The sequence below is a fragment of the Equus quagga genome, chromosome 6, assembly GCF_021613505.1.
Source record: "Equus quagga isolate Etosha38 chromosome 6, UCLA_HA_Equagga_1.0, whole genome shotgun sequence".
NCBI classification, from domain to species: Eukaryota; Metazoa; Chordata; class Mammalia; order Perissodactyla; family Equidae; genus Equus; species Equus quagga.
Window position 1 is genome coordinate 90,513,586 of NC_060272.1, and position 27,570 is coordinate 90,541,155.

Genomic DNA, 27,570 nt, shown 5'->3' on the forward strand with positions numbered 1-27,570 from the left:
GATAAATTTGGATTTCATCAAAACTAAAACCATCTGCTCTTGAAAAGAACGCCATTAAGAAAATAAAAAGACAAAGCACAGAACAGGAGAAGATTTTCACATACATATAAATGACAGAGGACTTGCTTCCAGAATATATAAAGAACACTTACAACTCAGTAAAAATGGCAACCCAATAAAAAATGGGCACGTGATTTGAACAGACATTTCATTAAAGAAGACACAAGAATGGCTGATAAGCATATGAAAAGTTGTATAACATCATTAGTCTTCAGGGAAATGTAAATTAAACCCACAATGGGATACTAGTGCACATCCATTAGAACTGCTAAAATTAAAAAGACATACTACCAAAGGTTGGCAAGAATGCAGAGTAACTAGACTTACACTTACACTGCTGGTGGGAATGTAAAATTGCAAGTACTTTGGAAAGCACTTAGTCAGTTGCTTGTAAAGCCTTTAAACATATACCTACCATGTGAGCCAGCAATCTTATGACTAGGAGTTTACCCAAGAGAAATGGACACATATGTTCCTTCATACAAAGACTTGTACCAGAATAGTGAAAGCAGGTTTATTCACAATAGCCAAAACCTGGAAATACCCTAAATGTCAATTAACAAAGTAATGGATAAACACCCCGTGGTATATAAAAGCAAATGTTTGGTAAACAAATGTTTGCCATGCTATGGAGAGACAATGGAACACAGAAGGACTTTGATCGAACATGCCTTGCTAGGTTTTCCCCAGCCTACCACGCCTAGCTCATGTTCTTTGTAGCTATCTCTGGGGATAGCTCTTTTTCCTGGAATAAGCCCTTTACCTAAATTCTTTTAGGCAGTTAAGAGGGATATAAAAAGAAAAATTTCCTGAGTCTTTTGTTTCTTTTTTTTTCTTTGTTTTTTGAGGAAGATTAGCCCTGAGCTAACATCTGCTGCCAATCCTCCTCTTTTTGCTGAGGAAGACTGGCCCTGAGCTAACATCCGTGCCCATTTTCCTCCACTTTATGTGTGGGACGCCTACCACAGCATGGCTTGCCATGTGGTGCCATGTCCATACTCGGGATCCAAACTGGCGAACCCCAGGCCGCTGAAACAGAACATGCAAATTTAACCGCTGTGCCACCGGGCCGGCCCCATGAGTCTTTTGTTTCTTAAAAATAATCAGCCTAAAGTAATCTTCATGTCAAAGAGACACATTTTGGGGTGGCAAATTTTGCTCCCCTACAATATTTAATATGAAACCCAAACTTTGCCTCGACTGATAGGAGCAAGATGGATGAGACACACAGTTTGCTAATATGGGAAAATGACATAAGAGCTTTGCTTGGTGATCACATAATGGGATCAGAAGTTTGAAACTCAATACTTCTCACTCAGTTATAGGACTGAAGGCCTACTCTGCTCTTGTCTGAGAAATGGTGTTTGATATGGTTCGGAGCATTATAGAGACACAATTCTTTACACTGAAAGATTTACCAAAGTCTGATAACTCCCAGCACATCCACAGCACTGCTATATACTCATCACAGAAACAATATACACTCAAAGAGGAAGTTCAACGGGGTCCCTAATGCTTCATTTTAAAAAAACAGATCTGATGCAAATATGATAAAATGTTCACATTTGCAATTTCTGGGTATGTAGGTATATTATTGTTTTCTCTTTTTTCATATTTACATAAAGAGTAAGTAAATCACTATGATGTAAATTTGCTGACAAATTCTTCTTCGTAAAGTGTTCAAAATTTTCCTATAACTTCCTCAGGAATAGTAAGCCATGAGTAGATATTCAGGCGAGAACTAAGACTCAAGTTCTTGCAGGGGTGCATATGTTTGAGACGGTTGCTGAACCTACATTAATTGGCCCCTCAAGGATATACTATTCCTTGGATATCCAGTTCTATCTTAACAGGCTTATCGAATCTTTCTGGGACAGAATAAGTGCAGTGGTAAGCCAGGCTCTGAGGAAGGCTCCTATAGCTGAAGGAAATCCTATAGGGTAGATTACAACAGGGTTCCATTAAAAGCCTCTCCCATTTACTGGGTGAAGAGGAGGGTAAGAGGTGGTGCCCATTCCCCATTACAGGAGGTTGGGCCAATTTATGACGTAGTGGCAAGGGATAATTTCTCATGACTCATCACCCTAGTCATTGTCTATCACGAGGTTTCCCCAAGTATGCTCTCAAGAGCACCAACTCTGTGGAATGCCCACAGAAACTGAAACAAAAACAAAACAAAACCCCAAACTGAAATCTTCTATAATCAAATACATTCAGGAAATAATAAACAAGTACAAACAACTTTATCTCATCTAAGAAGGGATACAGCAGGATTCTCTTCCAAATTTATTTGTGTTTTAGAAATTTATTTGATCACAATACTATCTTTTCACTATTTTGAGAAACACACTCTAACCAGATTATCTCTGATTCTTAAAATCCTTGAGCAGCTACAGAGCAAGCTGATCTTTCTAAAAGCCATGCTGATAACTGGAGGCAAGCTCTCCTTACCTACCAATCCACCAGCTCTCAAAGGCTGCTCTGTTATCTCCAATTCCGGGCTGGCTGTTTCTGGATGCTCAAAGAGAAAAGAAATGCCTCGTATTTCTTTCTTCTTCTCTCGTTCTTGAAAAAATTAGAGACAGCTTACATAATCTTGGCCTCCCCCTGAGTATACTGCCAGGTTATTCAGAAGCATTCCTCAGCACCTTCTGAGTGGCTTTGTAGCGGCATCTCACATTTTAAATAAACAGGGGCTTTCTTACCATTTCTCTAGATCAACTCCTATTTTCTCACTGATTTACATGACAGTTTCAGATGGACTGTCAATATGTACTTGTTCCTAACAAATAAGTCTTAAGCTTCACTGCCTTCTTCCTTCTTTCCTGGAGTCTTCTCTGCCCAGTTTTTAACAATGTATAAATAAACACTTAAACATATGAAAGACAAGCCAACAGGACTCCTTTAGGAATCTTTTTATAAGCTGAAGAGTCCTTTCAAAATGTGAGTGATTCCTCAATAGAACAGACGAGAAAGTCCAGAAATACACCCAAATACACGCAGGAATTTCGTATATGGTAAAGGTGGTATTGAAATCCATGGGGAAGAGGAAGTTGAATAAATGGTGTTGAGACAGCTAGGTAGAAATTCAGAAAAAAAGTAAGGTTGAAATCTACAACTCACGCCTGACCCAAAATAAATTCCAGATGATCAGAGTTTTAACATGAAAAAGACACACACACAAAAAAGCATTCCTGTGACCTGTTACTTGAGTTGACATAATACGTGTCCTTGTACCCAAGAGGTCACAATGAAATTGTGGAAACTTTGGTAGGAAAAGCAGGATCCAACTCTTCCAGTGAGGCTGGGAAATGGTCAGGCAGAAGAGAGACAAGCAAAAGGATGTTTGATATTTACGTTTTGTCATGACAATAAGGAGCTATTATGTTAATCACGTAATCAAGTGTGGCAAATTTGGGGGACAATAGGGGCCCGGATGCAGACTAAAGGGAGAGGTGTTTGGATACATAAAGTGGGACCAGATAGCAGAGGACTTTGAATGCCCAGATGAAGAGTCTACCCTTGGTTCTCTTTTTATTGGGAGACCTCTGGGGGTTTACGAGCTAGGGTGCAAGCTTTCTCAACCTGGGCACTACTGATGTTTTTGGCCAGATAATTCTTTGTCACGGAGGGCTGGCCCTGTGCATCATAGGATGTTTAGCAGCATCCCTGGCCTCTACCTACTAGATGCCAGTAGCATCTCTCTCTTTTCAAATTGACAACCAAAAATGTCTCCAGATATTGCAAATGTTTCCTGGGGAACAAAATTATCACTGATTGAGAACCCCTGGGCTCTAGAATGAGCGAATAATTGGTGTTTAAGAAGGACTGTCCAGCTGCGGTTGTGCAGAATGAAGAGGAGGGCAGCAGGATAGGGGCCCGAGAGAATGTATTAGAGGCTGTTCAGTCCCACCTATATGATATATTGTTACGTAAGGGCCTGCAATAAAGTATATCTCCCTGTATCCGTGACCTTGTACAGTCCTCTCCCATGGTAACTTAGGGCTTGGCCATGTGACTTGCTTTGATCAATGGACTATCAGCAAATATGACACAAAGGGAGGCTTGAAAAGCATTTGTGCATTGGGACTTACCTTCTTGGAACAGTGTCACCCTATGACAAAGCTGGTACTAGCCTCCTGAAGACACATGGTCCAGGTAAGGGCCAGCACCAACTTCCAGACATATAAGTGAGGCCCTCTAAGACCATGCAGCCATAATTAAGCCCCCCGCAACTACATGATCCCAGGAAAGCCAGCAGGAAAACCACCTACCTAAGTCCTCCCCAAGCTGATGATAATGAAATTACGAACAAATAAAATGGTTGCAGGTTTAAATCACTGTTTGTTATGTTGTTACGCAATGATAGATAACCATAATAGTAGGCCTGGAGTAGATTAATATCAGTGGAAATGAGAGGATGTAGACACGAGACATTTGGAATAATCCATATTTCTTGATGACTCTGCACTGAAGGGGTTCAAGGGAAGGGCAAAGCAGGTCAAAGAATGCAAGAATTTAGAAATGAGTGCAAAGGCCCGAGTGAGTTCAGGAAATGAAGCTGCACTAGCAGTTTTCAAGAACCCACTTTGGCCTAAGCAGTCAAAAATATTAACTCATCTATTTTGAAAAATACAGATATTTATTAATTGCTAACAGTATAATGATTATATATATATATGTATATATTTTTTTGTGTGTATGTGAGAAGACTGGCCCTGAGCTAACATCTGTTGCCAGTGTTCCTCTTTTTGCTTCAGGAAGATTGTCCCTGAGTTAACATCTGTGTCAATCCTCCTCCATTTTTTGTGGGATGCTGCCCCAGCGTGTGTGGCTTGACAAGCAGTGTTACGTCCGCGACCCATCAGAATCTGTGGACTCCTGGCCACCGAAGTAGAGCCGGTGAACTCAACCACTATGCCACCAGGTCAGCTCCAACAATACTTTAAATATCCAGTTTAATTTGTAAAGATTCAGTATATTTGTAAAACTTTAAAGGCATTACCAAGCTTTATATGAAATTAAATTTTACTTTATATGAAAAATCAATCTTTAGAATAAACAGGAAAGCACATAAACTCAAAATCAATTAACAATTTATACTGAACTAATGATAAAATTCATTTCAATGTATTAGCTGTCCACTTGCATAGAACTGTATTCACTGAGCAATTAGATTGCAAAACCAAGGCTTCTAATGGAATGCCTCTCATAATTTACCAGTTAAATCCACAGATGGTGATTATCAGTTCCATTTACAGCTTGATAGATGCTGTGAGTGTTGACGGTGTTTATTGCGCTATTCATGGAGAAACAGTTCCTCAGACTTTCAGCGCTCAGCTCTCTGTTTACGAACTCTAGCCTGAGGGAATGGGCCAGTCAAATCTCCTACTTTATTTTTTATCATATTAAAAAATCAAAGTAATAAGCAATAAAGAGAATCCAGAACAAGACAAAATGGAAATACAGTCATAACTAAAAGAAATGACAGTAAATTAAAGAAAGCCTAAAAAGTGGAGCGAATGGATAAGGTGAATAAAGTAAACATAACTCAAACGCATTTCATAGGCTGTAAGAGTCACGGAAGGGAACAGACGTAAGTCAAATGACAGAATGAGGGTCTCTCGGAGATGGAAGGACAGGATTTAAACAAAAGTTCAAATGGATGAACTTGAAAGATGATGTACCCATAAGCAGTATTAAAGAAACAATAGCATTGTTGAAATAAGTGTTAAAGACCAAAGCGTAACATACATTTGGATATGTAATTTCCATAAGATTGGTTCGAAGAAAAAAAAAATCTACCCCAGTCTTTGCTTAAATATTGTCATCTGCCAAAGATTTTGGTTATTACCTTTCTCAGGTTGAGGAGACAAGGACTGAAAAAAATTAGTTGGATGTGGAAATCTGGAAGATCTATGTGATTTCTAACGTGTCAACTATTTGGACCTTCATGTTGGCCGGACAGGCGTTCAGGAAAGCCAGGAAAATCAGAGATTGGGGCCTTGTGGTAAATCTCGTACTTTGACTTGTAAGAATATTTGTATCTACAGAAGTTTACCAATTTTCCCGAATTAGAAGAAAATAAAGTACATATAACGTCAACCAATTTGGGATCCTACTCCCACCTTCCTTTTCTGTTTCTGCTAGTCAGCTTCCCGCCCTCAGGCCAGCTCTTGCCTTTACCGAGCAAACAGTGTTTACGCCGAAGGGCCTTGCAAGGCTCCTACCGCACCCCCAGTTCCGGCCGGGTCCCCAACTCCAAGACCCCGAGCCAGGCTCGGGCCAGGGCCCTGCACGGGAAGCACAGGCGGGCTCCCGGAGGCGTGGGAACGGGCGCCGCGAGCTCCTCCTCCCGGGCTGGGCGGCGCCGGGCCCGCGGGAAGGTGGCGAGGGCGGCCGTGCCGGGCGCTCAGCGGCGGGCGAGCGGGCGGGCACTGCGGAGAGGGCGCGGAGTCGGGGCGCGCTCACACCACTTGGGGCCGGGAGCGCGCCGCCCCCACCCCGCCCAGGCGCCTGGCCCCGCCCGGGCATTCCCGCAAGTCGTCGAACCAGCCTGACTGGCTGAACTCACCGCGGCTCCCGGCGGCAGCAGGTGGCCCCGGACGTGCCGCTGTCGCCGCAGCCAGGACGGGCAGCGCGCCCCATCGCGCCCTGGAGCCCTCTGGGCCGCCCCCGCCGCGCTGGATGGAGGCGGACGGGGACCGCGAGGAGCTAGCCCGGCTGCGCTCGCTCTTCGCTGCCTGCGACGCGAACCGCTCGGGGCGCCTGGAGCGCGAGGAGTTCGGCGCGCTGTGCGCGGAGCTGCGCGTGCGGCCGGCCGACGCCGAGGCCGTGTTCCAGCGGCTCGACGCCGACCGCGACGGCACCATCACCTTCCAGGAGTTCGCGCGCGGCTTCCGCGGGGCACTCCGCGCTGGGCGGAGCGGGGGCTGGGGGTCCCCGGAGCCCGCGTCCGCCGCGGCCCGGGCTGGGCTCCACCCCGGTGACAGCGTGGAGGACGAGGGCGACGAGGACGCGGCGGAGGCGCTGGCCGCCCCCTGGGGCCCAGCGAGCCCTGGCCTGGCTTGGCAGGACTTCCAGGCGCGACTCGGGGACGAGGCCAAGTTCATCCCCAGGTGCGTGTGTGAGTTGGAGGGCGGGAGGTGATGAGGGTGTTTCTTGTCCTCCCGGGTGCGCTGCCATCTCTGCCTCTGACATTGTGGAGTATGCAGACCCACTGGACCCTGCTCTACTCTGCGAGTTGCCTTTCCCCATTCCGTGACTCACTTTAACTTTTCCGAGAGGAGATCCCCTAGAGTTAAGGAAAGGGATTGCGGCCAGAGTCAGGGTTTGGGGAGAAAGTTTCTCTTGCTCATTTCTGAGTCCTGCACCTGGCACTTTGTTAATTACACGTGGCCACAGTGAAATCCGCAGTGCCCTGAGAGTCTCACGGGACACCGCTTTAGGAGCGCTCAGCACATCTCAAGGCGGCCTGCTGACGTCACCTATTCAAGGCTTCCGGGCTACACTCCAGAGCCAAGGCCCGGAGCGGTGACCTGGACTGTTTGCCAGTTTGGCATCCTCTATAGTAATTTTGCATGTGTTTTCCTACGACTAAGGGGAAAAAGAGACATTGTTGGGCATTTATATTGCTGGACACATACACGAATTCGTTGATGCCTGCTGTGTGTTTCACAGCGTTCATTTTTTTAATTTTCTTAGTAGCCTTGGGGGTTGACTTTTTTATGTCAGATTGATGGAGAAACTTAGCCCAGAAATTTAGACTTAAAGACGTTAAGGGACTTGCCCGGTTTATAAAAGAGCAGGGATTTGATCCCAGATGTGAACCGAAAAACTCTCGCTTTTTATATAACACGATAAAATGATAAAATCATACAATAAATTCTCTACTCCTATGATTCCGACAAAATAACATAATATCAAGTTACTAACTTAATTCCCAAGAGGAAAGGGGATGCCTGCAGGTTCAGGGCATGTAGGGAAAGTTACTCCGGTTTTATTCTTGGACGTTAATTTGCATCTCTCCATGCCTTGGTTTCATGGTGTGTCTCCAGTGCTACTTGTGCTTTTTCCTCAGGCTCTACAAACCTGTTAATGCTGTAAAATGTTTTTCTCCTCCTTGTTTGAAATTTTATGGAGCTCTGGCTGTCATTATGAAGAAGATCTGAAAGGCATCATTTTGGTTGGCAGTTTACATTTGAGACATGAGACTCAGAAAACAACATAGCCCTGGGAGGCATCAGTGGCCTGCCTCACCCCTTCACAGCTTGGACCTGAGGGCTGGGAGGCCTCACTTCCTCCTCCGCCCAGCTTCTCCCTCCAGTTTGGAAAGTGTGGGGAACACTGGGCATGGAGAGTGACTCACTGCCGTTTAAGAGGGATTGTGTAGAGAAAGTGGGTGTGATACTCACCTTTTCTAGTGTTTACAAATGAGTTAAAATGGAATGTCTCCACCAGGGAAGTAGAAAAATTTAAACGTTGCTATAAACAATTCTTTGAATCATCTTTCATCTGTAACTTGGTTTGGGTCCAGCTGATTAGAAAAGGTAACCATTTTAGGAATAAGGAAAGGTGAGCCCACACCATATTTTTTACACACACACACACACAGATCTTGACACAGTTGTCAAGTCTCAGTAGCAAATATTTGACACTTAACCTTTAAAGGATTAAAACGACCTTAGGATCAGCATAAAAACCGGCACTTAATATTATCAGTGACAATGTTATTATCACGATGCCTTTCCAAACTCAGGTTATTAAATTTAATGGGCCCCGGTGTCACCTGGTAGACTTGTGTTCTAAGCCCCACCTCCTTCTTATGTGAGATTAACAAGTACAATATTTGCCTTCCTGTACTTGTTTGAGTGGAAAAGAACTAAACGGAGTTGCTTCGTCTGATTGTTACCATGGCAGCCATTAACTGTTTTGGTAAATTGGATTGATTCTATTCCGCTTCCTCATACAGCTGCTCATCTTCCCTTCCTCTTTTCCAAAAGTGACATAAATTTTGTTATTGATAATGCTGTTACTATTATTTCAGCCAAATGAATTCTGCAAATGTTATTGAATGCCTGTTTCGTGCCAGACACTATCTCAGGCACTGTCTTAGGTCCTTGGGAAAAAAGAGAAGGATGAGATATAGTTCATGCCCTCAAGAAGTTTGTAGTGTGGGTGAAACAGTTCTCACAAATTTCATCAAAGAACATTTAAAGGCAAGAGGGTTATTTGCAGGAAGCTCCATATATTGTGAGCAGAGCCCAACAGATGGCTGCAAGCCGGAGCTTTCCTTGAAGTCTTGAGTTTTATCTTTAAAAAAATTCATTTATTTGTTTGTTTTACTCCATAATATATTGGGGCTTGTTTTAATACAAAATGTTATATTTTCTTTTAATGGGAAAATTGTTTCTCCGAGAAGATGTGCCATTTCCGCTAGTGGCTTTCTTCCCACCTGGCCCTCCATCTTACCCCTGGTGGCATGCTGTCCCATGCCTATCCCACGGGGTATTCATGTCCTGTAATATAATAATGCAAATAGTGAAAATAATCAATAATACAAATAATGAAAATGGTCTCTGGGATGTATGTCAAAACTGAGGGACTTCTTCCTTTAAAGGCTGAAAAGGGACTGTCCTGAGCAGTCTTGTGACCTGTTAACCTGAGCTGAGCAGATGCGAATGGTCTGTAGAGTCAGGATGGGTCGTAGCCACTTCCTAGTAAGCTGGAACGAGGTCAGCCAGCAGGTGAAACTAGAACGGGCAAGGCAATGTGGTTATGTAAGATACTCAGGAAGGAGGATTGTACCAGGCCAAGAAAAGTCCATGAAGTGGGGAGAGAATGTGCGGTGAGAGACAGACAGCAGCCTTGTACTAGCCTCGCCTAGCTAATTTCTGGTGCCAGGGGCGTTATCTTGGTGAAAGGGAGCTTTGTACCCAGTAGGTACTCAATAAATGTACTCAGTGTTTACTGAATGAATCGAATGAGCCTGTGTTCTTCAATTCTTTGGTTCATATACTGAGAGTACAGTTAATTCATGCTGTGTGCATTTTCATCACCTCTTTTGTAGGTTCCCTCCCTGCCCGTTTTTTTAAGTTTCTGGTGTGAGCTGGTCATGGTGTTAGGAGATTGGCAAGGAGAGAAGGAAATAGGGGGTGTGTGTGCCTTGAGCATTTGACTGGGCAGGGGGATGGTGGGACTCATCTCTCTTCTCTAGTCAGAGCTGAGGCCTTTCAGAGTTTTCTCAGCTCCATTTGTAGTGATTTTGAGTATCATTTGTGAATTGATTCACTTTGTTAAATTAACTTAGAACCCCACATGCTCACAGACTGAAACATGAGGATCCACCTGGCATTGGAAGCACAATGAATTTGTGGATGGGCGCAGGTTCCTCACAACAGCTGGATCAGGGACAGACCCAGGGTAGGGGCCTGTGATGGAACAGGTGTTTGTCTGATTGGTGACCTGCCACACAGGGCTAGGGTGAGATTGGTTCAGATACCAAAATTGGTCCTGTGCCGTCAGCTGTTTCGCATGGTTTGTGACCATTCTACAAGTTCCAAGGGAAGTCTTTTATTTAATAATTTAGAAACAGGAAATTTAATAACCCAAGCCACCCACGTGTGAACTGTATACAGATTGTCAAAACAGTTGACTTCAGCATGTCCGTAGACTATAGTGAGGATTGCTAAAATTGAAAAGGAAAGATGGACAGTTGAACACCATACCACTCAACTAGGACACTTTTAAAAACATGTAGCTGCACGCAGGCAGAGCCTGGTTTCAGGACTGGTCAGGCTTTCTTTTCCATTTCCCCTTCCTGGGTTCTGTGTTAGCCCTTTTCGGTCTGTCTGCTTTCGTGGTAACGTGGTTGCTTCGGAAGCCTGCTTCACGCACCTGATATGGGGCTTGGCAGGAAGGGAAGGGAGGGGACAGAGAGGCAGAGAAAGAGGTAAACTCAGAGAGAGGCCTGGAGACATAGAGTGAGAGGAGGTGAAAGACAAGGATCCAGAGATAGATGGACAGACACTGATTGATTGATTCAATAGTGCCTCAGTTTCCCCTCTCTTCCCACTCAGTGAGTTTATGGCCCTGAGCCAGCTTGAGGGGGAGAGGCAAACCAGTCTGCTCTGTTTGCTCTCAGCTCTTGCGTATCTTCCAAATGTGAGCATCTTGGTGCTTTGGTCTCTGTTTGTAGTGTTTGAAGAGGAATATATTGTTTTCACTCATATGGCCAGTAATGTGTGGTGCTCATCGAAGGAGATACAGATTTGTTCCAGCCTTGAGGCAAGATGGTGGGTAGGACCCCAGTCCTGGAGGAGGTTCAAGAGTGTTTGGAGTGTGTGTGATGTTTCCTTCTGCACTGGCTTTGGGACCTACCTGTGCACCAGCCACAGCTTTTCCCGAGATTGTCTGCCTTTTCTGGATTCAGAACTGGGGACTGTATATCTGTTTTCTCACTATTGCTGGCCTGTTGCCTTTGTTTTTTCACTTTAATGTGTCCTCTGTCTCAATTACGTGTGTCATTACCCTGCTGCTGAGTGGGAGAAACCTGTCTGTTAAGGAAACCACAGTTTTACCTGGAACCTTCCCAGCCTTGCCCCCGGGGCCTGGCCAGAGTCCGTGCATGGCTTAGTTTTTATGGACTGTACTTGCTGGTGGGGTCTCCTTCTGGTTCTGATATTTGAATTTCATCTCAAGGTAGTAATTTCTTTTTGGATTTCTGGTCCCAGAAAGGTATTCTGACCTTCCTGTCCTCAGAGGGCTGTCAGTTTTGGCCTTATGGACAGTGGCCTTCTTTGACCCTCACATCTCACTGATGGTTCAGAGCTTTGCTCTCAGGTTTTGATGAGAGATTATTTTCTGTCCTTATGGTGTGGGCAGAAAGAAAAAGGCTTAACAGGGGGTGTCATTGGGAAGCCTGCACTCCAGGAACCATAGACTCTTCTGTAGCTTGTCTTGTCACCTAAAATGTTGATTTACTTCTCTTCCAAATCACTGTTCACATTCATGGTCATGCTATGAATTTGCACATATAAAAACCTTTACCTGTTTCCTGATTTCTACACGGTTACATAGTCTTATTTCACTTGTAAAATCAAAGTGGCTGCATCACGCTAGTGGGCCTTGAATGGAGCTTTGGAAGCTGAGGGCTGAAAGGAGAACCTTTAGATGACGGGAGAGGTGAGAACGCCATGTGAGTCAAGTGTTTGGGTTTTTTCTAGGATGGTGTATACAATATACACTCTTGCTTTGTGTATATCTCATTAAGCTTAGGTAGCACTTGACTGCGGTTTGTAGTTGAAGGAAGAAATGGAGAGAGATTATTTATCATGGGTGTTCAGGCTGCTCATCTGACTGTATTAGTCCCATATCAGGTTGTAAAATGGAAAGTAAACACCATTTTCCAGAGGGCAGTTGTAATGGTGGAATGCATTTGTGACACTTATGGATTCCCTGAAATTATTTCCTCAAAAAAACAATTTCATTGCTTCAACTTTGTAAATATTTGGGGTCTTCCAAATCAGCATTGCTTTTGTCAGGGTAATTATAAAAAGAGAAAAGTGAATTTTAACCCTTGAGGCCTTACTGTATGTTTCTTATAAAAGCAGGATACATAGATGCAGTAGCTCAAACAGGTTTCTTTAATTCTCTAATTCACTCACTGTTGACATCCTGCGAGTGTCCTAGGCACCAGTGAGACTTCATAGACCTGATCCTGACCTTCAAGAAGCTTATTGTTTCACCTTCTTAAGTCTCTAGGAGTTTCTGCTGCCCGAAGGACCTGGGATGCAGTATAACGAATGGAAAAATACCCCTGGCACATATCCTGGACTGAGGACATTTTATGTCAAGAGTGTTTCTCAAATCAGGGCCACAGACCCTTTGGGGTCTTTACATATGTGCTTGGGAGTCTTGGAAGACTGAACATTTTTGTTTTCATTTTAATGAAATATAAAACAATTACATCTGAGCTCATTTGGAATCACCTGGATGACTCCTGCGTTACAGATTTGGCTGCACAATTTCAGAAGCTGCCTTTGTGTTTAAGATTGTGCAGCATCCCACAGCACTACATTCATTGTTGTCGGCTGGTGAGGAGGGCCGGGCAGTGGTCTCCGGTGTGAATGAGGTATTCATGGAAATGGAAAGTGACTGACAACACAGAGTGTGGGGTTATCTGTGGTCTCAATAGAAAAGTATGGGAGAATGGAATTTTGATCACGTAAGTGTGCTCAAAAGAGCCACGTGCACGCTGAGGGTACCGTGCTGGTGTTGGCCATGGTGATTTTGTTTCAGGTAGAAGTGCGTCTTCTGTCAGATTAGATGAATGTTGCTAATTCTGATGTCATTGATTTTGTAAATGTGTGTTGGCCTTATAAATGTTCTGAGCTATAAGTATAAGGAGTTTATATCTGGTTTATGTTTGTTCATAGTTAAGTAATGTGATAGAAACAATATTTACGTCAGCTCTGGAGTCCATAGGAGATATTTTCTTTAATAAGGTCTACATGTTAATCAAGTGTGAGAAACACTCTTCTAAAAGGACTTGAAGTCCTTAAGAACTGTATAGGATTGAAAACTTTTAGTTTCTCTATTTTTCACTACTTATCGATCTTGTCATTTAAATTGAGGGTGTAAAACTGTGGAAGTTCATCTTAAATTGCTCCCTGTCTTGTCATTTTTCCACAGAAGAAACTCTTCTTGCCTTTTTCATATGTCTGTCCTTTCTTTCCTTTCTTCCTTCCTTTAAAAAACATTTTTTCGTCTCCATCTGTTCCTGGGACTGTGCTAGGCATTGAGTGCTTTAAAATTGTATCCTGTCAAAAATCAGAGTTCCTTGGCCAGTTTCTCTCTATCCAGAGGTGACAACTCCAATGGGGTATATAGAGTGGGAAGAATCAGGAAGTAGACGGTCTGGGTCCAGCTCTCTCGGGCCATCAGAAATCAAGCAGACCAACTAAATTCAGGGCGTTTCCTCCTCTCTTCACTAGAGCAGTTATGTCTCTCTATCCCCTGTGGTGGTGGTACAGTTCCGGCCGGAGAGACTCTAGGCCCCTGTCAGATGATGTCCACGTTCCTTTCTCTTTCTGTTCCACAGGTGACTAACGTAGTTGAGGGGACTCGCAAACGCAGAGGCATGTGGGGCCGGGCAGGTAACATTGATCCAGGGAGTGGTGTCTGGGCCCAGTGCTAGTCTCTGCTTTGTCTGCTGGGGTGATGGACAGCTGCTGCGAGGCCAGATAAAGGCCCAGTGTTGCTACGATGCCAGCTTATAAAAGATGGTAGAAATTTCCAATTTTGCCTGCTCTGTGGAGTTCATAGCATGGAGGTGGGAAAGATCCCTTTTCCAATTTGTGTCCTGTTTCCTACCTGTGAATGTGCCCTGGTAAATTCAGGTGTCAGGTGTGATCTCGCTTTGAAGATCAATGTGGATGTGGGCATGGGGTTCCACGGCACCCTAACTTCACACTTCAATGATGCTACTTCCCCCTCTTCCAAGTTTGTGGGATAGTATTTTGACCCAAAGATAGTCTATCTTTACTCTCTTTTTTGCTTTTGGATGTTGTTGTACTTCTCAGAGTTACCTTGTTCAGGCTCAACAGATGTGGCTGTACAATATTTTCTACCTCTAGGTTAGGCTGCCCTTGTGGGTGTGTCCTTGGGGGAGGAGAGCTGAGCTCTGAATGTGCTGGAACGTCCAGAACACCTTTTACCCTGATGTCTATTTTTCTTCATTTGAAGCTGGAAGTACTTGGCTGTCACTGTTTTAAGACATGTAAAAAACCAATTGGAATGGAATGATTTCTGGTTAAAAGTAAGCGAATTTAATTATGAGAGATCATTTGGAATATTTTGTCCTTCAGGCAAAAAATTTTTTATGGGAGTGCAAAGATGCTCAACATCGCTAGTTATCATAGAAATGCAGATCAAAATCACAAACCACAATGAGCTGTCACCTCATACCTGTTAGGATGGCTGTTGTCAAAACACAGAAAGTAGTAAGTGCTAGTGAGGATGTGGAGAAATTGGAATCCTTGTGCACTCTTGGTAGGAATGTAAAATGTTGCATCCACTACGAAAACAGTATATAGGTTCCTCAAAAAATTAAAAATAGAGTTACCATATGATTCAGCAGTCCCACTTCTGGGTATATATCCAGAAGAATTGAAATCAGGATCTTGAAGAGATATCTGCACTCCCATGACCATTGCAGCACTATTCGCAATAGCCAAAGACGGAAACAACCTAAGTGCTTATCGATAGATAAATGGATCAAGAAAATGTGGTGTATATGTACAATGCAATATTATTCAACTTTAAAAAGGAAGGAATTCCTGCAGTATATGACAACGTGGATGAACCTTGAGGACATTATGCTAAGTGAAATAAGCCAATCACAGAAGGACAAATACTGCATGATCCACTTATATGAGGGATCTAAAGTAGTCACACTCTTAGAAGCAGAAAGTAGAATGGTGGTTGCCAGGGGCTGGGGAAGGGGAAATGGGAGTTGCTGTTCAGTGGGTATAGAGTTTCAGTCACTCAAGATGAAAAACTTCTAGAGATCTGCTGTACAAGAATGTTCAAATAGTCAACAGTGCTGTGCACTGTACACTTAAAATTTTGTTAAGAAGGTAGATTTCATGTTTTCTGTTTCTTAACCACAAGAAGAACAAATGTTACAGAAATATGGCTTTTTTTTTTTGCAGAGATAAGAAATTTGAATAGTTACAAAAGCTCTATGTCTTGTATTTTTTTGGAGCAGTCCCAAATAGAGGTTCTGATGACCTTTGCCCCTTACATGCACTCATACCTGTCAGGCCTTGTCTTGTTTTTAGGTGACCAAGCAGAAGCACTGGAGATAATGACACATTCTGAGCGCTCTGCCCAACCACAGACGCCCAAAGGGCAACCACTCTCTTCAATTTCAATATTTTAGATTTAGTTTTGGGACATTTTGGTATGTTCGGCCATGATACCCCATTGTGATCTTTTACAGCTATAAAATTATGTGGCCCTTTTGTTATAATGGAATCTTTGACCAAGAATGGTTTTTGAATGTTTGGATTTGAAGCAAAAAAGTGCAAATGAGTTATTTATTCTGCAGTGTGAGTGCTGGGGTGAAAGGATTGCCTGCTGTCAGCCACCTGTGCTGCCTGGTCCAGAGGCAGACGGGCTCGGGGGAGGTTGGGGCAGCATTGGCTGACTTTTCGCCCATCTGCTTAGGTGTGCTGGCTGTACTGTTTCGTCCCCTGACGTGACACAGTCGCCTCCTAATTCTCACTTCTGTAGCACAGGGTTACAGTTTGCTCTGAGCTGAGGTGGAAGAATTCCTGGAGAGTCAACTGACTTTTGCTCAGAAAATCCATATTTTCAGGACGTTTGTATGTCATGTTTTCTGACGGACACACGATAAACTAGTGTTAGTGTTTGTGACGCAGAATACTTTCCCTTTTCCTCCTTGGGCATCTGTTGGCATAGCTTGTACTTCAGTCTAGCAGATATAGCTAGCTTGTGGATGTTAGTGAATGAGTGATGGTGCAGGCATTTCTGCTCTAACACAGTGTCTGCGTTCCAGAAAAACCTAATATTCTGCAGACATACACAGGGCATATGACAAAAGAGTAAGGATGGGTTGACCACTTAATATCTATACAACTTTATAACCAGAGTACTCAAAAAGCCAGTAACAATGCTAATAAGATACTAGCACAATAAGAAAAAAGGCCACATTAGATTCTTCATAGACATAGAAATACAACAGTCCAGAATACCTGTAGATGTTTTAAAAAATAAAAAAATAAGATTTTACAGTTTTTTATTTTTTGAAGGTGAGGGTAGCTTGATGGAAGGAGGTGTATGTGTTGTGGCTGCTGAGTTATGGGGACAAGGACAAAAAGCACAAAGATCTGAGGGAACCAAGACAAAACACATGGACATTCTGTGCCCAGAGGAGGACCCCAGGGCTAGTGGGCATTGTGTCCAGCTCTGTGTTCACCTGCAGCCCGCTGCCCTCAGCTGTAGTCATGGACTTGCATTTGGCGGCTGTTACTTGGGGGCACAAAGCATTAACATGCTGGGAAATACAACTTCCACTTTAGCATCGTTCACCTACTGACCTGGGGAATAAGCTAATTGATGCTGTAGGAACGTGCATTGTGGCAGAGCAGTCCTGTCTTGAGTACAAATTCATGAGAGGCCCAAGCCAGACAGAGAGCCTGGGATGAGTGTCGATTGATTCTGTGTGTGTAGATTCAGAGGGTTTATCCTGGTCTACAAGGATACGCATTGTCTCTCTCCTAGGAGGGCCCAGTGAATCAGCTGTCTTCGGGCCAATAAGAATCTGTCAGTCTACAAAAGTCCACAGAACTGTCCCACAGGCTGGTACAATACTACTGAACCCTGGCGAGGATTCAAATATTATGGTATAGCCAGGCATTTGGGGCCTTGAAAAGTGACCTCTGTCACATGGTATTTGTTATTAAAGTTCTTTTTCAACAACTGAATACGAATTCAGTTCTTATTGAATTCAACTTATTCAATTGAATAAGCTGAATAATCTTATTCAGTCCTTTTAGGCAGTGCTACATATCTTCATTGTGAAGCTGGTACATTTGTTTATATGTGATTAGCACCAAGGAAAAGTGTGATGATTTAAGCCACTGCCTACTTTAGGGTTCTCTAGAGAAACAGAACCAATAAGGGGTGTGTGTGTGCGTGCGCATGTGCGTGTGTGTGCATATCTATGTGTGTGTGTACAGAAGATATGTATGTAGAGACATATATAGATAGATTATCTGTATAAGAGAGAGTGAGAAGGAAATTTATTATAAGGAGTCGGCTCACATGCTGTGGAGACTGTCAAGTCCAAAATCTGCAGGGTAGGCTGACAGGCTGGAGACCCGGGAGGAGTCCATGTAGCAGTTCGAGTCTGAAGGCCGTCTGCTGGCAGAATTCCCTCTTTCTTGGTGGAGGTCAGTCTTTATCTTAAGGTCTTCAACTAACTGCCCACATTATGGAGGGGTCGTCTGCTGTACTCAGCTCTACTGACTTAAATGTTAATCTCGTGTACAAAATACCTTTACAGCAACATCCAGATGTGTATGACCCAATGTTTGAGTACTGTAGCCTAGCCAAGTTGACACAAAGAATTAACCATCACAGCCACTAAGAAACTTTTTCAGATATTCTCAGTTTTTGTGTGAATCAATTTTGAAAAGATCAGAGAGCATTTTTTTTAATGCTTACAGCTTATAAAATATAAAATATACTAGAAAACTTTCAAGTATTTATTTGAATCTGGAAAAATCCCTGTGCATATATTATGTTCCTCCTAAACCCCTTCGATATGCCTAAATGCATCAAAACAACATACTGAATTTCTGGGGCGACTTTAAGGGTGTTAACATTTTTCTTTCTGCCAAGAAGGGGCTTGCCCTCCCGGAGTTTGTGACTCTGAGATGCCCCGGTGGGACAAGAGGGCCTATCATTCACCTTGTCTCCACCCTTCCATTCTCACCCTCCAGTCTTACTCTTCATCACAATGTCTGTAATTCTAACCTGAGCACCTCACGGAAGAGGCCTCTAGGATTTGAGCAGGCTTGGCCATCTGGAGAGCCAGGCCAGCATTTTACTCTGCTGCTCTTCGCCAGGCGGACTGACTGCTTGTGCACTTCCTTTATGGGAAATGCATTATGCTAAGCAGTCCAAAGGCTGAAGTTTTAATGAGAAACAGTAAAAATTCCTTAGAGCGGGACCAGCTCCTTATTCTGCCGTCCCCACCTACTAGTTGTCCTTGAGTTGGTAGTTGCTAACAGGGATGCAGTTTGAGAGGCATGGGGAAGCCCAGACGTGGTCCACCAGATATAGGTCCTAAAATCCAGCCATAAGAAAGCTGCTGGTTCCATGCTCCTGTCCCCAGGATGGGGCATTATCACTGCCCAGCAGCTCAGCAGACACTGGTTCTAAATCCCTCTTTTCTCGGGCGTTGCTGCTCAGACCAGCAGCGTTGGCAACCCCTGGGAGCTGTGCTAGAAATGCAGACACTTGGGACCCACTACAGACCTCCTGGTGCATCTGCATTTTAACACGATCCCTGCGTGGTTTGTGCACGTATTGAACTTTGCTGAGGAAATGAGAAATGAGGGTATGTGATGTGGCGACGTGTGGTCGAGACCTGCTTTAAAAAATTTACAAAAGACCTAGAAAGAGAATGTCCAACTGAGGTAGAAAAGGTAAAACTTCACATACTTCCAAGTTTTGCCTTGGGTTGCCTCTGGCTATTTGAAATCTGAACTGTGAAGTGTTCTTGACTGAATTTACCATGAAGATAAGTAATTTATACTTCATCAAGTATATCGTGTATTTTGTGACTATTCTTCAAAGACAAATACACATACAGCAAAGTGCTCAGACCCTTTAGTGGACAGCTTGCTGCATCTTCACAGACGAAATGCTCGCATCCTCAGCATCTGGAGCAAGAAGCAGGACATTTGCAGAAGCTCCTCAGTGCTCCCTTCCAGTCCTTACAGCCCCCGCCCCCAGGATAGTCATCATCCTTTGTCTGTTTTCTTTCTTACATACGTTGGCTTGGCTTCTTGCATCAGCATTATGTTTGTGAGCTGGTATTTGTAGATCTGTCATTTGTGTTGCTGTAGCTTCACTGTGTGAAGATACCACAATTTATTTATCCATTTTACTATTAATGGCCACTTGGGTGATTTCCACTTTGTGGCTGTTACAGATGGTGCTGCAATGAGTAGTCTGTCACATGTCTTTTGGTGAGCATGTGGCCACATACAATGCAGTGCTTTTAATAATTGTTTTCAAAATCATTTAAGTTTTCCTTGCTGATGCAGGGTCATCATTATGAAGTCTGGCGTCATCCTGGCTGCAGTATAGTGATATCCCCAGTATTGCAGAGATGGTAGCTCAGCTTGACTTGTTGAGTTCCTGTATGCATTTTCTGCTCTTGCTCTCAGGCTGCCAGGTTACAAGGCACTATTGTCATTTCCTCCCTCTTTCCTAGGTACCTTCATTTGCTGAAGATTCAGAGAGCAAATGATCAGATGTATCAGAACTGCATTTTAAACCCCTGCTTGAATGCAGGTTACTCCTTTGCCAAGCAGGGGTGTCTCAGAGGCTGTTTTTCATTCTTTCCTGACTTTCAACCTTCTTTTGGATTCCACGTGGAGCCTGATACCTGAGTTTCAGATGGCTGGAGTGTTGCCATCATTTTGGAATTGTTATTTCTGTTTGTCTTCATGTTTTAACTCCTTTTCCCATTTTGTGCATATTGAAAGATCCCCAAAGTAGACTCTGTAGTTCTAAGTTATCCTTGTAGAAATTATGCCATTTAGAAAGACAAGCGCACAACATGGCTTTATAGCATTGTGAATACATAGAAGAAGTAGACATCTAGCCAGGAGTGGGTGTGGGCTTGTGTTGAGATGCACCCATGGGAGTCTGGCAAGATGGGGGCTTGCACCTGTGTCTTGGGTCCCCAGCCCAATAATTGGTCATTGAAATTATTTTTAATGCTCACTTTTTTGAGTATTGGGGACATGCTACAAACACTATCGTGGAGGCAGACATCCTGCTGCTCTGTGGGTTCTCCTCGTCCCTTCAAGGGAATGATTGTAGTAACTTCATTACAGCTCCTTCTTTAGTATTTCGTTGGAAAGCAGCCGTTCAGCATTCATTTCCATTTTGTTTAGTAGCTTTTGGGCCACCTGTACTGCCCGGAGGGGATGTCATCCATGCAGGTGAGAGAGGAGGGCAGCTCATACCAGAGAACCAGAACTGGAAACCAGGGAAGAGTAAAGGTTTGGGATGAAAAATACAAACTGAGATAAATGTAAATACCCAGCTCACTGAAATTGCTTTTTCCTTATCTGATGACCCAGTGAGTTAAGATGATGACTCAATTAAGAGAAGACCGGTTTCTCTTTTCCTGGCTCTCCTGAGGGCCTGAGGTCAGATTCCATCAGGAGATAGTGTTTGCAAATCTGACGGCTGTTTGCTTTTTAGTGGCCTGTGGCTCTGGGAGCTCAAAATGGACTAGTTTTCGAGACAGCTCATCCTGGAATAATGTGAAAAAGTCAGATTTTAATAGGATTTTTGGCTACCTTCTTTTTTTAATCACATTGCTGAAAGTCACCCGTCAGTTCTTCAGAAAATCAAATGAAAAACTAATTACACTTTCCTGCCGGCTGCTGGGAAAGCAATGAAACGGACAGTTGAGGAGCAGTGGGGTGTATCTGGGGAAGCTCCTACCTTGTGGAAAATACGCCCCAGGCACCATCGAACGAGACTGGAAGCCTCTCCAAGGGGCTTAACTGTTGAAATGTTGAATTAAGGATGTCAACAACATTTTATTTTAAAGGGGAAACGTGTTCAAGAAAATTTATAAGAAAGTCTCTACTACTAATTTTGCTTTAGTTTAATAGTTTTGATCTGTCTCTTTGCATAGAACAGAGAGACTGGAAAACCATTATTCATTTCAATGATTCTTAAAAGTAGATTTTAAATAATTCTTTCTATGACTTTTTTTGTACAGTAACTAAACAGTACCATGTATACAGATAGTTTTAATTTAAGATAGTTCAAAGATGTTGTCAGAGAAAAGAAATTCTTGTTTAATTACATGCTCTTTCACAGCAAACTCTTGTAATTGTTGAGAGGGGCTTTTAAGAAGGCCAGAGTAGGTTGTGTATAATCTCCAACAGATTTGCTTGCCAGAATCATCTGTACTCTATATGGTCAATATTTAGCTGTTGACGAAAATGTGACTATAGCTTAGGCACTAAACAGTTATCCTTCTATGATATCAATAATAATTTACAGTTAAATGTCAATCATTCAATAATTAGTAGTTGGTGTTCAAATATATTACATGTTAAGTCAAGAAATATATTTGTGGTATTGGCATTAAAACAGACACATAGAACAATGGAACAGAGTAGATATCCCAGAAATAAACCCACTCTTATATGGTCAATTGCTTTACGACAGAGGAGCCAAGAACATGCAGAAAGGAGAAAGGAGGGGCCAGCCCGGTGGCGCAGTGGTTAAGTTCGCACGTTCTACTTTGGCAGCCAGGGGTTCGCTGGTTCAGATCCCAGGTACGGACATGGCACTGCTTGGCAAGCCATGCTGTGGCAGGCGTACCACATATAAAGTGGAGGAAGATGGGCACGGATGTTAGCTCAGGGCCAATCCTCTTCAGCGAAAAGAGGATTGGCAGCAGATGTTAGCTCAGGGCTAATCTTCCTCAAAAAAAATAAAATAAAAAAATTAAAAAGGCGAAAGGAAAGTCTCTTCGATAAATGGTATTGAGAAAACTGGACAGCCATGTGCAAAAGAATGAAACTCGACCACTATCTTAGACCATACACAAAAACTAAGTCAAAATAGGTTTAAGACTTGAACGTAAAACTTGAAACCATAAAACTCCCAGAAGAAAACGTAGCCAGTGAGCTCCTTGATGTCAGTCTTGGCAATGATGTTTTGAATTTGACTCCAAAAGCAAAGGCAACAAAAGCAAAAATAAACAGGTGGGACTACATCAAACTAAAAAGCTTCTGCACAGCAAAGGAAACCATCAACAAAATGAAAAGGCAACTTACAGAATGGGAGAAAATATTTGCAAATCATATATCTGATAAGGGGTTAATATCCAAAATATATAAAGGATTCATACGACTCAACAACAAAAAATCTGATTAAAAAATGGGCAGAGGATCTGAATAGATATTTTTCCAAAGAAGATATATAGATGGCCAGCAGGCCTGTGAAAAGATGCTCAGCATCACTGATCATGAGGGAAATGCAAATCAAAACCACAGTGAGCTATCACCCCTCACCTGTCAGAATGGCTATTATCAAAAAGACAAGAAATAAGAACTGTTGGCGAGGATGTGGAGAAAAGGGAACCCTTGTGCACTGTTGATGGAAATGTAAATTGATGCAGCCACTTTGAAAATCAGTATGGAGGTTCCTCAGAAAATTAAAAGTGGAACTATCATAGGATCCAGCAATTCCACTACTGGGTATTTATCCAAAGAAAATGAAAACACTAATTTGAAAAGATATATGCACCCCCATGTTCATTGCAGCATTATTTACAATAGGTAAGACATGGAAGCAACCTAAGTGTCCATCAATGGATGAATAGATAAAGAAATTGTGGTATATATACACAATGGAATACTCCTCAGCCATAAAAAAGAATGAAATCCTGCGATTTGCGGCAAACATGGATGGACCTTGAGGACGTTATGCTAAGTGAAATAAGCCAAACAGAGAAAGAGAAATATTTGTGATTTCACTTATATGTGGAATTGAAAAAAACAAAACAAACAAACAAAACAAAACCAGACTCATAGATACAGAGAACAGATTGGTAGCTGCCTGAGGGGAGGGGGGCTTGATGGGGCGAAAGGGAGCAAGAGGTACAAACTTTCCGTTATAAAATTAAGTCTTGGGGATGTAATGTACAGCATGGTGGCTATAGTCAATAATGTATTACCTTTGTGTGATGACACAGGATAACTAGACTTATCGTGGTGATCATTGTGCAGTGTAAACAAATGTCAAAGCATGACGCTGTACACTTGAAACCAATATAATATTGCATGTCAATTATACTTCAATAAGTAAACAGAAAACCACAAATCTGAAGTGGAAGTGACTGAAGGGGCCTCTGCATATTAGAAAAGTTAGTTACAAATCCCAGCCGGACAGAGGGTTTCTCCAGTTGACAATTTTTGACTCTTTCAGTTTTCTTAGTATGGATTATATAGTAAATATTGGGCACCTCTCCTGTTGGAAACAATGTGAAAGGAGAAAAGGGAAAAATAAACGAAGGAGAAGGCAGCCAGCAGGTGGAAGAGTATTTGTGTACGCTCTTGCCTGTGGAGTTCAGAAGCAATCTGCTGTACTTTCTAGAAACTCCTCCTTTCTCACTGTGTTCAGAAGTGAGACACTTTTTAGATTGGCAGTCGGATTTCCCATAGTTCTCAGCCCCAACCCTGTGCCAGGCAAGGTTCATCTGTGCCTCCACACTGCTGTCTTCTTTACCCTCTCTGAGTCAGAATCCTTAGGCCGCCTCAGATCCATTTCAAAATCCCGCCTTCTCCGCTTCACCCCCCATTGAGTCCTCCTTCCCAGGCCTCTGTCTTTCATTCATTAATGTAGGATCTGTTGCAGGTCAGATATCTGGGTGCTGCAAGGGGAGTGGAGGCTGATATGGTGACCAGGAAGGTAAACATCCACAGAAAACTCAGTACGCAGAGCTTCAGATAAGTGTAGCAGGGGATCTGAACGGAAGGATTTCTTGTGGTTGGAGTAGTCAGGGCAGGCTTCCTGGAGGAGGTGACTTTCGGGAGAACCTTGACTGATGTGCAGGGTTTGATTTCTAGATAGGAAATACAAAAGGTATTGATTTTGATCAGAGACTTAGAATAAAATGTACTTCGACTAGGAAGGGATAAAGCTGTTTTCCAATCCTTTTCAGTCTCAAAGATTGAAAAAAAGTAGTTAAGGGATGGGATGATGTTGAATTAACCAAGGTAACATGTTTGATGTTAACATTGTCTCCTTTGTTGAACGTTGTGTGTTGAGCATGTGCAAAATATTTGAGGACCATGAGTGCCTAAGGATGCCTCAAAGATGAGAAGGGTGAAGGAAATGAGATGGGAAAGTAGAGTGGCCATAGAATTGATTCTCCAAACCAGAATCTTCTTGTGAATAAAATCAGAGGAACTACTGTGGTTACACTTCTCTGATTTATTGAAGTATTTTATATCCTGACAAATTGCTTTTATTATATACATGGTCCTATAAAATAGTTCCATTCCAAAAGTTAAAAAACAGTTATTTCTAAAAGATATAAACATTTTGTGTGTGTTAAAATAAAGAAAATCTTTATATCACTTATGTGAACATTAAAAAATTGCATAAACAATAGTTTCAGAAAAATGTTCAAGTATTTTAGTCAGTTACTTTGCATATCTCTCTCTAATACTTTTCTGAAGAATACATCTTTTTTCAGTGTGGTCTTATTATGCTTTTTTCCTCCATAAAATTGCTTGTAATCTTCTTTAGAGTTACATAATTGTTGACATCAGCAATTGACTCTTCTCTGTAGGTCATAATGTTTTTAATTAAGAAAACATTCTCTGTATAAGTGCTGAGATAAAAGTGTAGAGAAAATTCTGATAAATGGAGGATGTTCTCGATTCTATTTAGTTTTGGTATTGGCGTGTGTAAACATTGACATAAGTAAATATTTCAGCCCATGGTTGTCACATGCTCTGTTTTTGCCTCCCTTCTAAGTACTTTCTTTGACAAATATTTGACGAGTTTCCTAACTTTTGTAAGATAGGACTTGTCAAATAAGCTCTCTCCATTGATGAGGCTTCAATGTTTTCCCATGCTCAGATGCTTCAAAATAGTAGGCCTTTTCAATTTCATCTTATTTTGGTACAGAATGTAAATTTAATCAAGTGAAAATAGGTCCATCAGAAGATTTTTTCCCGTAAGTTGAGATGCTCCAAATTGTAATTATGAAGTTTTGGAGTTAGATTGTGCACCATTTGAGCTCTCATCATTTAATCTGTTTCGTTCCTCAGTATCTTCCTGTTTTCAGCCTTAGTTTAAAATTTATTCCAATCTGTTTACAGCTTCAGAAGCTGAAGGTAGTTTTTATGGCTCCCCTTGTTGACTAATTTGATAAAAGTTTTCCAACAGATTTTGAGCAGAAGGTAATGAAAATGTAGAGGACTAGTTTACAAAAAAACATGGAACGATTTGCTAAGTAGTTCTTCAGAGATTCAGACGTTTCCAGAACCCGACTGATGCCAGGCCGCAAAGAGAGACAGGAAGCACCCTGGAAGTGTTCAGACGCTGCAGCTGTGTTGCAGCCAGTCCAGCTGGTAGGATGTCAGAGCCTGTTGGGATGCGCTGAGAAGCCCCACCACCAATTCCGGGTGCGATTCTACTTCACAGATTTCTTAATTGAGTAAAAGTCTAATTTTTCCCACAGTGCTTTACTCCTGTTTTTCAGTGAATTTATAATAGTATCCATAATAAGGCTGGATGTTTTACCTTCAACAGGATGAACTTCCAAAAGCTTTACTTTGATTCCATAAAGTGGATAGAAAAAAATCAAACCATTATTAACTGGAGTTAACTGATTTTCTTTTTGAGGCATCTGATCAGACTGATCAACTACCCTCGTTTACATTGTGAAGTTCTTTTTCTGCTAGTGGAGATAACATAGACAGCTATCTCCTCACTGTCTGCGTTTGTACGAGAAAACTTGGAATTGAAAATGGGCAGAATCCGTTTAGAGGAACCATCCTTTGATGGAAGGAAAAGTCGTGCTTCCCAGGAGGTGGTATGTGAATCTTCGGCAGCTGCCCCGGGAATTGCAGACTCCCAAGAGAAGCATAGTTTTCTTAAGATGGAGATGCTGAGGCCTCTTCAGGAGATTTCTGGTTTTCTCCTTGGTTTTCTTGTGGTTAATGATATCAGTCTAGTCTGCTATGATGTAGGATAAATGTCGACAAATATTTTTTTTAATAAGTTATTTTGTTTTGGAATTATGTTAGATTTACAAAAACACCGTGAAGATAGTACATAGAATTCCCATATAACCTGCACCCACTCTCTCCCATTATTAACAGCCTGCATTGGTGTAGTACATTTGTTACGGTTAATGAACTGATGTTGATATGTTATTATTAACTAAAGTCCATACTTTATTCAGATTCCCTCAAATGACCATTGTTTTAATCCCATCCAGGATTAGTTGTCATGTCTCCTTAAGCTCCTCTTGGCTGTGACAGCTAACAATAACAACATTTCGAGCAAGTTACACATTTATCACCGTCTTTCTTGAGAAATTGGAATTTGGTACTTTTTATTAAGCACACACCTGTGTTTGTTTTTTGAGGTCATTACTGCTGAAATGGTTTATGTTATTGCAAAATCTAAAAGCATTACCATCTAATAAAATGACTAGTTATACATTTTAAACCGTACTAAAAATGATTATGTAGGAAATCATTATGATTATGTAGGAAGCGCATTCCAGTTACTCTCCATTGCTCTGTGGCAGGACTGTCCAACTTGTGTTTTCTGTACCTATTTCAAGTACACTGTGCCTGTAATGTGCCTGTTTCGAGTTGATTTGGCCAGACGGCTGCCTGGCAGCATTGCACCTCTTGCAGGTAGCGGCACAACTGGCTGGTTCTCCAGGTGGCCTATAAGCAGCCAGCTCCAGTGTTTCTCCATCACCTGAGACCTGAAGGAGTTATCTGTCCCCAGCTTCTCTTGTCTGAGCTTAATTTGTTTTATCAGTGGGTGCTCTGTTTCCTGCTTCTGAAAGGAAGGTCTTGGTTACATTGTGTCTGGAAAGGTCAGGAAAAGGGAGATGAGTGTATCACTGATTGTCTTCCTAGATTTAGCCACATATTAATGAGAAGTCTTTTCATTGCATGG

At 42.5% G+C, this 27,570-nt stretch overlaps 1 protein-coding gene across 1 annotated transcript in view; it reads left to right on the plus strand.

Moving 5' to 3' along the window:
- Positions 1-6,509: 6,509 nt before the first annotated feature.
- The window catches only part of RASEF (RAS and EF-hand domain containing), a 72,764-nt gene continuing 51,703 nt past the window's right edge, over positions 6,510-27,570 (plus strand). Inside the window, exon 1 of the mRNA XM_046664688.1 lies at positions 6,510-7,178. Coding sequence (XP_046520644.1) covers positions 6,748-7,178 — 431 coding nt within the window. The 5' untranslated portion in view covers positions 6,510-6,747. The remainder of the gene's footprint in view (positions 7,179-27,570) is intronic.